The sequence below is a fragment of the Carex rostrata genome, chromosome 1 (assembly GCF_964058835.1).
Source record: "Carex rostrata chromosome 1, lpCarRost1.2, whole genome shotgun sequence".
Lineage (NCBI taxonomy): Eukaryota > Viridiplantae > Streptophyta > Magnoliopsida > Poales > Cyperaceae > Carex > Carex rostrata.
Window position 1 is genome coordinate 3,275,145 of NC_135918.1, and position 15,442 is coordinate 3,290,586.

Consider the following 15,442-nt stretch of genomic DNA (forward strand, 5'->3'; position numbering starts at 1 on the left):
ATGTGCAAATATTTGCCTTATTGTTTGTAAAGAACTATTTTAATTTGTGTTCATTATCCGAGAAATTAGCTACGGTATATTACTTAAAACGAATTGGTAAATATTATTAGCGAATCGTTATGAGTTCACACACATACCCATCCACTTTTTAATTTTAATTTGTCAAATATGATAAAGCACTTTTAACCACATAATTATGAATGAATTTTTTAAAACCATGAGCTAAGCGATCAACAGTTTGTCATGTCGCGGTATCGCACTAGCCACTACACAGTACACACAGCAGGAAACAAGTCAATTTGACAACTGGCATAATATGCAAAATTAAGAATTGATCTTTGCATCTATTCTAGTACGTTGATTTTCTGTATATCGCTTGATGTGACTACATGCAAAACTAGGACTATGGGGAGCTTTTAAATGTGCATAAACGCAGAAGATTTTTGTTATTTGAACTATATAAACATCCGACAAACACCATAAAACTGTTAGATAATTTATATTCAGATAAATTACTCTCTTAGTAATATTTCTTGAATTATGAAAAATATTTATCTGTCAATATAAAACTTAAATTATGAAAATTATTTACAGTTTCCAAATTGCACCAAAATTTATCATTTACATTGTCTTTCATTCACAGTGCAACCTTTCAAACTGTGAACATTAGTACATATCTGAACTTCCACTTTTTAATGCCAGGACCGTAGGACAACAACATGGTTACAAACATGGCACAGCCACAGAAGACCAGAGAAATGAACCAGGTGCGTGCGGTGCGAAACCAAGACGGGTTTCGGGTTCACCGCCGTGCAGTTTAAGATTCCCACGTGTCGTAGCCTCGCCTAAAAACCATCTCTGGTTTTGAAACACGTCGCTTGTTTCGCTCCCACCTTTTCTCTTTATTTTTATTTTTATTTTTTATCACACACTCTCGGTACTATTTTTAGTCCAGTTCCACCGTCTCCCTTTATCTTTTGTGCCTTCTGGTTCTGGCTTTATATATTCGGCGTCTTTTGATCCACCTCTCATCATTACTCATTTGAGGGAGACAGAGAGACTCGAGTGAAGCTATTAACATTTCTGAGAATTGTATACTGAGAGAGAAGTTAGAAATGGCAAGCACTGCTGGGAAAGTTATCAAATGCAAAGGTTTATTTTCAAACAAACTTTTGATTTAGTTTGCTAGCTCGGCTAATTCAATTTTAAGACCTTTTTTAATCTCTCTTTGGCCGTTATTTTGCCCTGTGCGAAAGCACCGAACTCCCGTGGATCGAACTTACAGGGAACTTGATCGACGAGAAGCTTTGATTTCTTAAAATGCAAAAAAAAAAAAAAAACGTCCAAGGGATTATTTATGTACTGTTGAGATCTATTTTGTTTATATCACTCCAACATATACCTCTTCAATTTATATTCGAAATCAATGCGCTAATTGTTGAAATTGTTCTCCTATTCTTGCAAATTGATCTAACAATTTTGGGAAATTTTGAGTTACAGCTGCTGTGGCATGGGAGGCAGGGAAGCCGCTAGTAATAGAGGAGGTAGAGGTGGCCCCTCCACAAGCAATGGAGGTGCGCATCAAGATTCTCTATACAGCACTGTGTCACACTGATGTCTACTTCTGGGAAGCTAAGGTTACTATTGCTACAAACTTTTTTTGTTATGATTTCTTATCTGTTTCTTTTTTGTTTGTATGTATGGAAATGATTTTTGACTAATTCAAGATGTTTTTTAATTATTTCAGGGCCAGAATCCTGTCTTTCCTCGGATCTTTGGTCATGAAGCTGGAGGGTATGTTGAAATTTCTTTGATTTTTTCTCTCATTTTATTACTGTACACCTTTATCTTACGAAATTAGTATTTACAGCATATGATTTTAGTTATTAAGCATTAGAAATTCAGACATTGTTTATTGAGTACTAGTCCACATTCTACTATTATCGTTTAAAATTGGAAGAATGAATGAAATATTTTTCCCCTTTAACAAGCTATTCTAGTTGTTAAGTGTCATTGCAATAGATCCAGTATGCACTTAAATTACTATACCCTTTACTCTTCCAATATACAATTTTTTGGCTTGGGACACAAGTCCTGCAACAGACTGAATCTATTGCAGTTCCAATATATCCTTTGGTAGTCATTTCATGGTTTTTTTTGTTTGCCTGTGTACTTCTCAGTTCCAGACAGTAGACCTTAAACTATTCTTTCATATCATTTTTTTTTATTTTTTTTTCAATTGTTTTCATTGATCCTATTGCTTAATGACAGGATTGTTGAGAGTGTGGGGGAGGGGGTCACAGAGCTGGCACCAGGGGATCATGTGCTCCCAGTATTCACGGGAGAATGCAAGGAGTGTGCACACTGCAAGTCAGAGGGCAACATGTGTGACCTCCTGCGTATCAACACTGACCGTGGCGTCATGATTGGTGATGGCCAGTCCCGCTTCTCCATCAATGGCAAGCCCATCTTCCATTTTGTCGGCACCTCCACCTTCAGCGAGTACACCGTTATCCATGTCGGCTGTGTTGCAAAGATCAACCCTGAAGCCCCGCTCGACAAAGTCTGCATTCTCAGCTGTGGCGTTTCGACTGGTAAGTATCTTCTGATTTTGCTCCAAACTATTTTAATTTCTTGATGCCATTAGTACATAGTAAGGTAATTATTCTTTTATGATATTGTAGATTAACATGATCTGATTTCTATTTTGTATTCTCATTTTTTAGGTCTTGGTGCTACTCTTAATGTTGCAAAACCACCAAAGGGTTCTAGTGTGGCAATTTTTGGTCTGGGAGCTGTTGGCTTGGCGGTAAATCCATTCTTCTTCGCTTTCTTTTTTTCAATGGATTGTTAATTTGAGCTGCAATATGGAGTGATTTATTTGAGTAATTAGGCTGCTGAGGGAGCCAGGCTGTCAGGAGCATCGCGTATTATTGGTGTTGATTTGAATCCAAACAGATTTGAACTAGGTAAGAAAAAAATTATATTTTCTTTTGGAATCTAATATAAGCTCTTCAGTTCACTTGGTTTAATTATTGGTTTGCACAATATTCCCTTTCACAGCTAGGAAATTTGGCTGCACGGAGTTTATAAACCCGAAGGAACACACCAAGCCAGTGCAGGAGGTTATATTCACGCATACTTTACCATTTTTGTTGTACTTGGTAAGATCAAATTTTAATGCTCTTTTTTTTTTTTTCCATGTTCCAGGTTATTGCTGAGATGACTAATGGCGGTGTTGATCGGTCTGTCGAATGCACTGGAAACATCAATGCCATGATACAAGCTTTTGAATGTGTTCATGATGTAATATGCCACTTCACTATCCTTATAATTGAGACCAACTAATATACCTAGATTTCTGACAACATTTTTTGTATTTTAGAGTTATAATTGAGACCAACTAATATACCTATATTTCTGACAACATTTTTGTATTTTAGGGATGGGGGGTGGCAGTTTTGGTCGGGGTACCAAACAAGGATGCCGAGTTTAAGACTCATCCAATGAACTTCCTAAATGAGAGAACACTGAAGGGAACCTTCTTTGGCAACTACAAGCCCCGCACCGACCTTCCTTCTGTTGTTGAGAAATACATGACTGGGGTAAGCTCCTATCTTGTTTCATGAGATAGTTTCTCTCTTAGGAGTTACAGTTTGGGTCAGCTTGTGTCTCCTTCCATAAAATGTTCATAATAGACATCTTGACCTGGCAATTCTTGTATAGGAGCTGGAATTGGAGAAGTTCATCACACACAGTGTGTCATTCTCAGAGATCAACACAGCATTTGACCTCATGCTCAAAGGAGAAGGCCTTCGCTGCATCATTCGCATGGATGGTTAAGAGAGTAATTTTGTTAAAATGTGTCTTTTGGAGTATGGAGTAATTTTGTTAAAATGTGTCTTTTGGAGTATGGGTCCAACGTCACTCGAGATATCCTGTGCAATGTATTTAAATAAAAATTGGGCTTGATATGCTTGGGTGGTTTCTTTTGCCTCTATTTTTCCTAGTGTATCTTTTGGTTTCTGGTAGTTTTCATGCGGCATTAGACTGCTTAAATTGTAGTTATGTTCTACAAGTTTTAGTTACAGAGAATTTATGGTGTTATATGGTTCACTGAGTATCATAGAGCAAAGCCACTTTCACAATCTTTTGACAAGGAATAATTTGCTGCTGTTTGGCCATCTGTTGTAAAAGAGCTCTTTAGGCTACAAGTATTATTTACTTTCATTGAGTGTCATTCTCAAATTGTAGGGAAATACACAAATTGATGATCTGAATTTTCTAGTTTTGATTGGGCAGCTCAAATTGGTCCTGTCTAAAGAGCTGTTTTCGCTAAGAAAAGAAAATAATAGCTGTGATAATTTTTTTAATTTGATTAATTTTCTGCGTATTAATGGCTGCGTTTAAACTAAAAAAAAAATTACAACGGTAAAAATAATAAAAACACTAACAAAAATATCAAGGGAAATACCATTTGTCAGACTCAAATGGAACTTCACAGCACAAGTAACTTTACCCTATCTAAACGAAGTGCGCATGTCCTAGTTGGAGGGGAATAAATTAAACATGCAGACAAGATAACATTATTTAAGAAGGGCATTTTATTTGAAGATAAAGTGCGGGAGAAACATCTTTTAATTAAGTCACATGGAAATATATTTCCTATCCTTGTCCTTCTAGACCCACTGACCCAAGTCAAGACAAAACAATCTTTAATTAAGTCGCATGCAAATATATTTCTTATATGAAATGTTAATACATGTTTTGATTTCTGAATGTGCGCGTCATTTACGTTGACTCTATTAGTTTGCTTAAATAAATTCAATAAGAAGCGAACAAACGATTAACGGAAAGTATAAAAATCCATGAAGAAGCGAACAAAAAATATTTTTGAAATATATTTAGCATTGGACTTATTTTACTTGTATCAATTAGAAAAAATATGATGAGAAAACAATATTAACGGAACCATATGTTTGTAACTTAGGGGGTGTCAAGGATACCCGTTTACCCTACCCGTATCTAGGGGTGTAAACGGATCGGATATTATCCGGATTTATCCGGTTCCGTATTCGAAAAAAAGCGGATACAGATATTCGGATACAGATATTCAGATACGGATAATTTCGGATACGGATCCGGATTCGGATAATTTTTTAACGGATACAGATACGGTTTCGAATATGAAGTCGGATACGGATAATTATCCGTATCCGACATTTTCTTTATTTCGGATATCCGGATTTTTTAATAGTCAACTATCTCTGATCTGATCTGCACAAAAGTTATAAATGAACCATTATATTTGGGCCTATAGTCAAACTTTCTTAGGTAATTTTAACATTTGCTTCTACAATCAACTTTACATTTTGGGCCTACAGTCAAAATTTGCTTCTACAATCAAATTTTCAAATATTTGATTCTACACTTTACACCTTTGAATTAATATACAAATAATATATTTTAATATTTATTTCCTTATAGCCTTCCTTTTACTTTTTACTGTGACTCTTCGTATTTCTTCTACAAGCTTCGAACTCTCTTAGGTAATTTTAATATTTGCTTCTTCTACGAGCTTCAGATTTTACTCTTCATGCTTTTTTCTTTTTTCTTTTTATCCTATATGGTTGAAAGAATGTTATTCAGCTTAGATGGGTATATTTTGATGAACAATATGACATGAGTAGTATCTATTATTTTGTTAACATGATATATTATTTGTAACTAACGAACTTATGAAAAAAGATTAAATCTAATTTAAATGAAAAAAAAAGTTATATTTAGATGTTACTTTTTACTAGAATATACATTAGTATTTTAATTTTAATTATCCGAATTTTATTGATATTCGTATCCGTATCCGTCCGAAATCCGATCTGTATCCGTATCCATTTAATATCCGGGACTATCCGTATCCGTATCCGAAAAATTATAACAGATACAGATACGATTTGACCACTATCCGATCCGTATCCGACCGTTTACACCCCTACCCGTATCGCATTCGATAAGACAGATATGGATAAAAAAAAATTCGTTAGCTTATTGGATATGGGTAAGGATTTTTTTTTTGTTAGATAACGGGTATTGGTATGGGATAAATGTTATTTCGTACCCATTGGATAACGGGTAATTATATAACATAAATTACATCATGAGAAAATTTATGCATGTTATTGTAAGAAGCATATTATGCTAAACATGTTATTTTTTATTTGATTGTTTTGTTAAAAGAGTTATTTGTGATTTTGATTTGTTTTACTTTATAAACAAAATTATTAGTTAGAATTGATTGTATATTTGTATTTTAATTTTATATATTGGTAATTGTGATTGCATATGTATGACATGATAAAACTAAAAATAATAAAATTATTATATTTGTATTATTCGTTATTCGTCCACAGGGCCGGGCCTAGCCCTGGGCCCAAAATCCAAAAGGGCCCCCGAACCAAAAAAAAAATTATATCTTCATTATTATATTATGCACGTAGTTGTCCTGATCCTTCAACGGCTGAGATTGAAATATTAATTTTCAAATTGAATATCAACCCTCCAATCACATAATTTGTCTTCTTTTGATTATATACATCTATCTTATGAGTAGAAGTTTAAATTTAGTTAAAAACATGCTCACCACACAGACTGCTACATGGTTTATCACATTAAAATTGAATAAATCCTTAGCTATCTTCTATTCTTCTAATTAAATTATTTCCTTATTTTTCCATTTCCTCCATTTCATTTCCCTGCCATCTATAAAAACTAATTAATATGTGTATGCCACATTTTGTTAACTCTCAAATGAAGGTTTTTACAATAATCAATTGTCATTAATATGTGTAGACTAACTTATATAGAAAGTTTTTTAAATGCTGAAAAATTAACTCACATAATGAACAAAGATAGAAAAATACAATCCAATGTTTTTTATGAAATAAATAATAATACCACAATTTATCTAGAGAATAATCATTATAATGAATATAAATTCATATAAAAAAATAATAATAAGAATATCACAAGGTATTCTTTATGTGAACTTATGCAGATGAGAGTTTCAATGTAACCAATTTAATGTGAAAAATGGGTTAAAATTTTTCAAATATAAACAAAATATAAATTTTGCTACAAAATGTCATAGCATTATAAAGAATTTTTATTTTTAGAAATTATTATTAAATAATATAAGAATATAGATTTAGTACGTGAATTTTTTTATGGCTTAGCAGGCACTGAGTGGGTAACTCAGATTTAAATTTTGGAATTGAGTTGGTAGTTTGGGTCCAAAGTTTAAGTCAAAACCACTAATTCGGCTTCAAAGTTTGAATCTAAACTACTAACCTGGTTCAAAAGTTTTAATTCAAACTACTAACTCAGAGCCTTCTAGACCTTTGAAAATTTGACGCACTCAATTAATTTTCCTATATTATTTAATAATAATTTTTAAAATTCAAAATTCTCTGACAAAATTTTTGTGCTATAAAATGTTCAAAGTTTACTTTTTCATTCATATTTCAAAATTTATAACTCAAATTGCACATAAAAATTATTGTATTGGAACTCTCTTCTATATAACTTACTTTTATTTTACATAAAAAAATATCTTCTCGTAATTTGTCTTTTATTTTCATTTTTTTTATTTTGTGTGAATGCTAAATAAAAAAGTCTCTTCATATTCTATTCAATCTTATAATATGTCTCCGTTGCAACGCACGGGCACGATACTAGTATATCAAAAACAATAACAGCAGATGTATTCGTTTAGACAGCCGATGATTGGAAGATTTAGCGGAAGGTATTAATAATATATATCATAATGAGAACAAGCAATCTTGCTATAATTTCGTTTCTTCAATTGTCGCCCAAATTAAAGGTTTACAATTACAATCCTTTAACTTCGTTATTTACTTTTTTTTTCATTTCTTTGTTTCTTTGCCCAAAAAGTTTTTTTCTTTTGAATAACTTACCAATCCAACACAAGGCAACAACAGGGTAAAAAATTATTGAAAATCTAGTTTCGTGTAAGAAGAAAAATCTCTGTAAATCAGTTCTACTCGCTGTAGAAGAAAAAAAAAATTAAAAAATCTAGTTATGTTGCTCTTCTCTTAATAAACGAGTGAAAAAGAAATTAAGAAATTTAGCTTTTCTCACAAGTAGCGGCAGCAGCAACGCGGTAGTACGGTAGCAATTGAACTGAGTGAGGCAAGGCGGCGGACCACAGCCTCTGAATTGGACTGTCTTTGCCTAATCACCTAGGTTCTACCCTTCTATTACTTTGTGTTATTTTTTAATTTAAAACAATGCTTCTTAGAAAATATGCATCAGGTGGAGAAAAAAGAAACAAAAAAAGAGAGGGAGAAGAAAAAAAATAAAACCCCAAAAAGGTTCTACTCAAAAACTTTGGAAGAAAATTAAACCACATAGTTTTTGGAAAACCAAATTAAAAGTGAGGTGCATGAAGAAACAAATGTCAGGAATTAATTGCTACGTTGGAATCAAATGTCAAGAATTCAATAATACATAAAATTAAAGAAGCTAAATACTTTTTTGTGATTCTTGATTGCACTTCTGATGCACACAAAACAAATGACTTTGGTAATTAGATGTGTTGATGTTGCAAGTTGCCCAATAAAAGTAGAAGAGTACTTTTTAGAAGCATGAAGTACAAAACAAGTAGCAAGAAACATGATATAGGTATATTAATCATTAACTCATTGTATATGTTTTATTTTGAGGGGTATTAGTTTTATGTTGTCCCTATTTTATACGACCTATTGACATATTAATAAAAAAGATTGTTTATATTAAGATCTCAAACTTCCCTCTCTCCCCAGGCCCCAAAATCTTCAGGACCGGCCATGTTCGTCCACTATCGTTTCGTTACACATTAATCTTAACGGTGTGGGTAGTGTAGAGTAAATTAAATTCTTAATGGGTATGGGTAAGGTATGAATATGATATGGGTATGCAAATGGTTCCACTCTACTTGTATCGTACACATTGACACCCCTAGTTTGTTGCAGAAAATATATGCATTAAAATATCAAATTAACTTGTATCAATAGAACCTTCTAGAGTAGAACTAGGGTGTTCTTAAGCTCACCAAGGTGTTTGGTGAGCTTAACTCCAAAATCTATTAAATTGGCTTCAAACAATAAATCTGAACCATTGAAACCGATTTACTTCACGAGTGATGATTTTACATGTAAATTTTTTAGAATTATGAATAAATTTTATATAAAGTCAAGTAGTCAAAAAAGTTCAAAAAAATATGGATGCACCAAAATTAATTTATAAATCTTATAATTTTTACCGCTTGATTTTATACTAAAATAATTCGAAAACTTAAAATCTTTGCATGTAAATTCATCACTTGTGAAGTAGATGGATTTGAACAGTTTAAATTTGTTGTTTGAAGTCAATTTAATAAATTTTTGAGTTAAATTCACCAAATACCTTAGTGAGCTTAAAAACACACTAGTTTTACTCAAACATTCTATATTGGAAAGTTTCAGGGCCACTGAAAAAGCCTTGCGGTTTTATAGAAAATACTATTTCCGTTAGTTTACAGGAGGTTGTGGTCGTGACTCGTGAGCGCAACTGCGCAAGGCCTTGCGTGCTGTTAGACAAAAAAGTAACTAATTGTAGCCATTTATTACATGCAATTCTCGCACATCTCGGTCGTAGGGGCTTAGGAGGAATAATTATGCGTTGGCGAGACATTGTGACTTGTGAGTGTCGAATCGACGACAAACGCGACACGAGACGAGGCCCACTGGGCGTGGCAGACGCACACCCACGAGCATATCCTCTCAGGTACCTGACTCAACACAATTGAAACGGACGGTTTAGATTTAATCTCAATCGGTGTTTACTTGAGATGTCGCAGGAGCAGTATTATTTGTTCTTTGAGATTCGTGCCAAGTTATAAGTTCTAATTTTAGACCGTCTAATTCAATTGTACTCAGTAAGGTAACCTGAGGGGTTTCCTCAAAAAAAAAAGGTAACCTGAGGGGATGCGAATTCATTTTTTAGCGTGTCAGTTCCGCTGCATTTACGTGCTTGTTTTCAACCATGTAACTAGTCGAAATTCTACTCGTCTGCTTTACTTTGTTTTGTTAACTCATTACACCTTTAGCTGCAAAGTTTGCAATACATAAGTCATGTATCCTTTTTTAACGCTGTTTTTCTTTTTCCGTTTCTGTTTCCTTCGATCTTAATTAAATGTGGTTAAGCATTAGTGTCTTGCTTGAGCAAAACATTATAAAAAAAGACATTAAAAAAACAAAAATCATATTTTGGCCTCATAATTTTCTACCAACAATAGCTATCGTAATTCGTAACTACAAACCGTTGAAGTCAGATTATCTGTAACTATGCCTTTCTAGAAAATGAAAAACGATTAAGCAAGCTCTTATTTCAAGTCTAGCCATCATTTCTTTTCAGGAAATAAAAGCAGTTAGATCAACTCTTATTCTAAACTCTGCCCACAATTTCAAAATAAAAGGGACAACTGACAAGAAGAACTTCAAGAGGGCAAACCTGGCCCGGCTCTATCCGAGGAACAGCCAGTTGCCCTATCGGCTGGTGGCTAGAAACCATAAATATTATTTTTTTTATCAAACTAACTTAGATTGATTTGATTTTAAAAAAATCATATTTACTGAAATGGCATCTCGTGAAATATTTTTTATTTTTCTGTGCCAATCAGCCTATTCGGTCCATCCATGTTTCACAGATTTTTGAAATAAATGTTGTGGCTTTTGGTTTAAGGTCTATGTGCCCAAATGACAATTCGGCTCAAAGATATTTTTACTCTTTTTTTTATACTTTGTGCCTAAATAACAATTCGGCCAAGATTTTTATTTATTATTTTGTTAATTTTGAAAATGAATGGAGAAACTTACAATTTGAACCTAGAAGGAACATCAAATAAAATAGATAAACTATCTTATAATTTAGATGTATTAGAAGTACTACGAATATTTTTTAGGCAGGAGTTTTTGTGGTTGTAAAAAAAAATTAAAATATTATTTCATATGTTACTAGAAGAAAATAAAAATGTTTTCGATCTGAGTTATTGATTTTTGTTCAAAAATCACTTCTGGATAAATAAAAAAAAATATCATAGTCCTTCTAGTACATTCAAATTCTAAGATACTCCTCTAGAGAAATAGATAGAGTATCTTTCTGTAGAGGAGTATCTTAGAATGAAAATGTACTATAATTATCATGATAAATTTTTATTAACCAGAAGTGATTTTTGAACTGAGATCAATAACACAAATCTAAAATATTTTTATTTTTTTCCAGTAACACACGAGAAAATATATTAATTTTTTTTTACAGTCGCAAAAAATCTTACTTGAAAAATGTTTCATAGTACTTCTAGTATATCTAAATTATAAAATATTTTATCTATTTTGTTTGATGTTCATATAATATTCAAATTGTAAATTTCTTCATCTGTATTCGAAAATCTATTTTTATTTGGGGCCAAAATGGCAGATCGGCACAAAATAGAAAAATCATGGGCCAAATAGACATATCGAGCCAGAAGAAATTTTGATTTTCTGTGATCGATTGAAAATTTGTGTAAACGCCTGGAGCCGAATAGACATCTCGGCATAGGAAAAAGAAAAAGTTAGAAGGCATCTCGGTACTTATAGATTTTGTAAAATCTAAATGATTTAAGTTAGTTTCATAATTTTGTTTATAGTTTATAAAAAGAATTCTTAATTGGATGCTCTATGCACCTTTGTTTCTGAAAATATATTAGCTATAAAAGTTTGAATTAATGGATCACTTCAATTTTAGTTTTAGTTTTACTAATGAGGGCGAGTCAGACATTCAAGCTATAAAGGTTAAATACATTTCACTATATTGGAGATTAATCATATAATTTTTTTCATGCTGAATAGGAATCAATTTTACAATACACATAACATTTTACTCTAAATTGTATAAAAAATCATATAAAATTTATAAAACTTAATAGGGTCAATTAACCTGCATTCATCACAATAATATAGCATTTGTAACTAAGACGAAACTTCAAAATTTAAATAGATATGGCTGAAAAATAAAATGGAAAAATTATATAATGTATTTGGTGAAATTTGAACTCAAATTTTTTACGATCACAATTAGAATTCTAACCACTAAACTACATTTGTCATTTTATAGGAGAGACTGAAATATATAAAAACTTAAAAACAAAATTTCAATTAAATTTAAATATACATAATTTAATTATTAAAACTATTGAAGTGGTTTAGCACCCTTTCACTTATCCTATGATCCGCGGCTGATTCGAAAAATGCAATGCGCTATATAGTTAACCAATAGTGTAATATAACAAGATAAACTCATGATAAAGGAAAAGAAAAAAATCTTGAAAATTTTTATTGTAATACTTTTAAATTTCACATGCATAGAAAAATATATTCTGCTCATTTTAAGTTTTAAAAAATATACAGTGCTTTGTTTTTAAAATTTATGGTATGACAATCACATAGTGCTCCATTAATCGCCCTTTATATATTTTGTTCGAAGGATTCAGACTAATTTTTAAATTTTATGACTGTTTGTTTCGGTAGGACGTTGCTAGTGCCTTTAGTATTTGCAATATCGTTGAATTTCTATTTATTATTTCTACCTTAAATTCAAACAGAAATTTTAAAGATGCTCAAATTTTTATTTTTTTTAGTAAAGATCGGAAACTCTAAATTCTAACGGTATTAATATTAAATCTTCTTAGGTTAAAAAGATTGACAACGTATATAATATTTCCCCTTTTTACTATGGCATTTGTACTCCTTATTTTGATATCGTTATCCATGTAACAATAATGCCTTTGTCGCTGCTTGAACGTATATAATTTCAACAACCAAAACTCACAGCAAAACATATAAATGAAACCTTTATCTTGTCGGCATGTGACATGCATCCAATCCGAAATCAAATAATTATCAATGTTCTCTTATTTTTAATTTGAATAATTATGTCATTCTCCTCACTCCTGTTTCTTATATCAATGTCCGTTTTTTGGGCACGAAATTACTGAAGCCAGTAAAGCCGGTCTTAAAGATTTTGGAGCCCGGCTAGAGGGAAGTTTGAGATCTTAATATAAATAATTTTTTTTTATTAATATATCACCATATCGTATAAAATAGAGACGACATAAAACTAATACACCTCAAAATAAAACATATACAATGACTCAATGATTAACATACCTATATCATATTTCTTGCTACTTTTTTTTACTTCGTGCTTCTAAAAAGTACTCTTCTACTTTTATTGCGCAACTTGCAACATCAACACATCTAATTATCAAAGTTATTTGTTTTGTGTGACTAGCCTCAGGAGTGCAATCAAGAATCACAGAAAAATATTTAGCTTATTTAATTTTATTTATTATTGAATTCATGACATTTGATGCCAACATAGCAATTAATTCCTGACATTTGTTTTTTCGTGCACTTCACTTTCAATTTGGTTTTTCAAAGACTCATTATGTGATTTAATTTTTCTTCCAAAGTTTTTGAGTATAACTTTTTTGGGATTTTATTTTTTCTTCTCCCTCTCTTTTTCTGTTTCTTTTTTCGCCACCTGATGCATATTTTCTAGGAAGCATTGTTTTAAATTAAAAAATAACACAAAGTAATAGAAGGATAGAACCTAGATAATTAGACAGAGACAGTCCAATTCAGAGGCCGCGGTCCGCCGCCTTGCCACACTCAGTCCAATCACTGCCGTACTGCCGCATTGCCGCTGCCAATACTCATGGAAAAAGCTAGATTTCTTAATTTCTTTTTTCCTTGTTTATTAAGAGAAGAACAACATAACTAGTTTTTTATTTTTTTTTCTTCTACAGCGGATAGAATTGATATATAGAGATTTTTCTTCTTACATGAAACTAGATTTTATATAATTTTTTACCCTGTTGTTGTCTTGTGTTGGATTGGTAAGCTATTTAAAAGAAAAAACTTTTTGGGCAAAGAAACAAAGAAATGAAAAAAAAAAAAAAATAACAAAATTAAAGGATTGTAATTTTGTAAACCTTTAATTTGAAGAAACGAAATTATAGCAAGATTGCTTGTTCTCATTATGATATATAGTATTAAGAGAAGGGTTCAAATGCTTCTACTATGCCTCCATTTTTAAAAACTTTAATAACTCAAAATTTTAAATATAAAAGTCAAAATAAAATCGTTAGATGTGATCTATCTTATTTTCACTATGTGCTCATAAAAAATTATCACATTTCAATTTTTTTTTTATGTGAATCAATGAGTTCAAAAATCAATGTCTATAAATCATCTAAATTAGTACGTTTTTTTACAAGCTCTTGATGACAATCAAAATAAAATTGAAATGTCATAATTTTTTACACGTTCATAGATAAAATGATGTAGATCATTTCCAACGGTTTTATTTTGATTTTTAAGTTTTAAATTTTGAATTATTAAAGTTTTTAAAAATAGAGGCATAGTGGAGGCACAAAAAATGGAGGCATTTGAACCCTCCTCTATTATTAATAGCTTCCGCTAAATCTTCCAATCGTCGGCTATCTAAACGAATACATCTGCTGTTACTGCTTTTAATATATATACATTTTTTTTTTTTTGGTTTGGGGGCCCTTTTGGATTTTGGAGCCCAGGGCCATCGCCCTGGGTGTCAGAGGTGATAAATTTAGTTCCCTCTTTATTTCTTCCTTAGTTCCGAAGTTTATATATAATGTGAATTAGTATTTGGTCTAATGACGAAGAAAATGTTTTTTGTGTTAGAGATCGCAGATCTAAAATCGGAATAAATTCTTTTGAAGAAAATTTAGTTTTTGTTCTGTCAAACTGTAGTCCAAATTTCAAAAAAATGAAAACAAGATTCGAGATATTCTAACAATGAAAATTCATTTTCTTGGTAGCATTTGCCAAGCTCTCTCTCAAAAAAAAAAAAAACAAAAAATGAAAATTCAAACAATTATTTTTTATTACTTTTATTGACTCTTGATCACTCTTCTAACTATGAATATGGGGATTTGAAGACCATAATCTTATCTAACCAGGCAATCGCTGTCACTAATTATAACTCGCAAAAAAGAATAAAAAGAAGGGAGAAAAATAAAGATTTACCCAGCCAAAAAAATTCAGTAATAGGAACAAGCAACTTGCCAAAACCAAAGCTAGTTTCGAGTTATCCGGTCTGGGCCGGCGCTCAGGTTTAGCCTTGCGGGTCCCAATCGTCGCGGATTCGGAAGAATAAAGAAGAACCAAAACCTACTGCGACAAGCTGCTTGCCAAAACCAAAGATGGTTTTGAGTGTCTGGGCCGGTGCTCAGGTTTAGCCTTGCGGGTCCCAATCGTTGCGGATTTGGAAAAATCAAAAGATCCGAAACCCAGACCTCTCTTTCTCTCTATGTATACGTAGAACC

General features: G+C 32.0%; 1 protein-coding gene across 1 annotated transcript; it reads left to right on the top strand.

The window, feature by feature from the left end:
- The first annotated feature begins 968 nt into the window (after nt 1-968).
- On the top strand, nt 969-4,107 carry LOC144552444 (alcohol dehydrogenase 1). Its single transcript, XM_078300431.1, has 10 exons — nt 969-1,152; nt 1,501-1,637; nt 1,748-1,794; nt 2,272-2,594; nt 2,727-2,809; nt 2,894-2,969; nt 3,064-3,125; nt 3,211-3,306; nt 3,444-3,605; nt 3,727-4,107. The coding sequence occupies exons 1-10, from the start codon at nt 1,116-1,118 to the stop codon at nt 3,841-3,843; spliced, it is 1,140 nt and encodes a 379-aa protein (XP_078156557.1). The 5' UTR covers nt 969-1,115; the 3' UTR covers nt 3,844-4,107.
- The last annotated feature ends 11,335 nt before the right edge of the window (nt 4,108-15,442 follow it).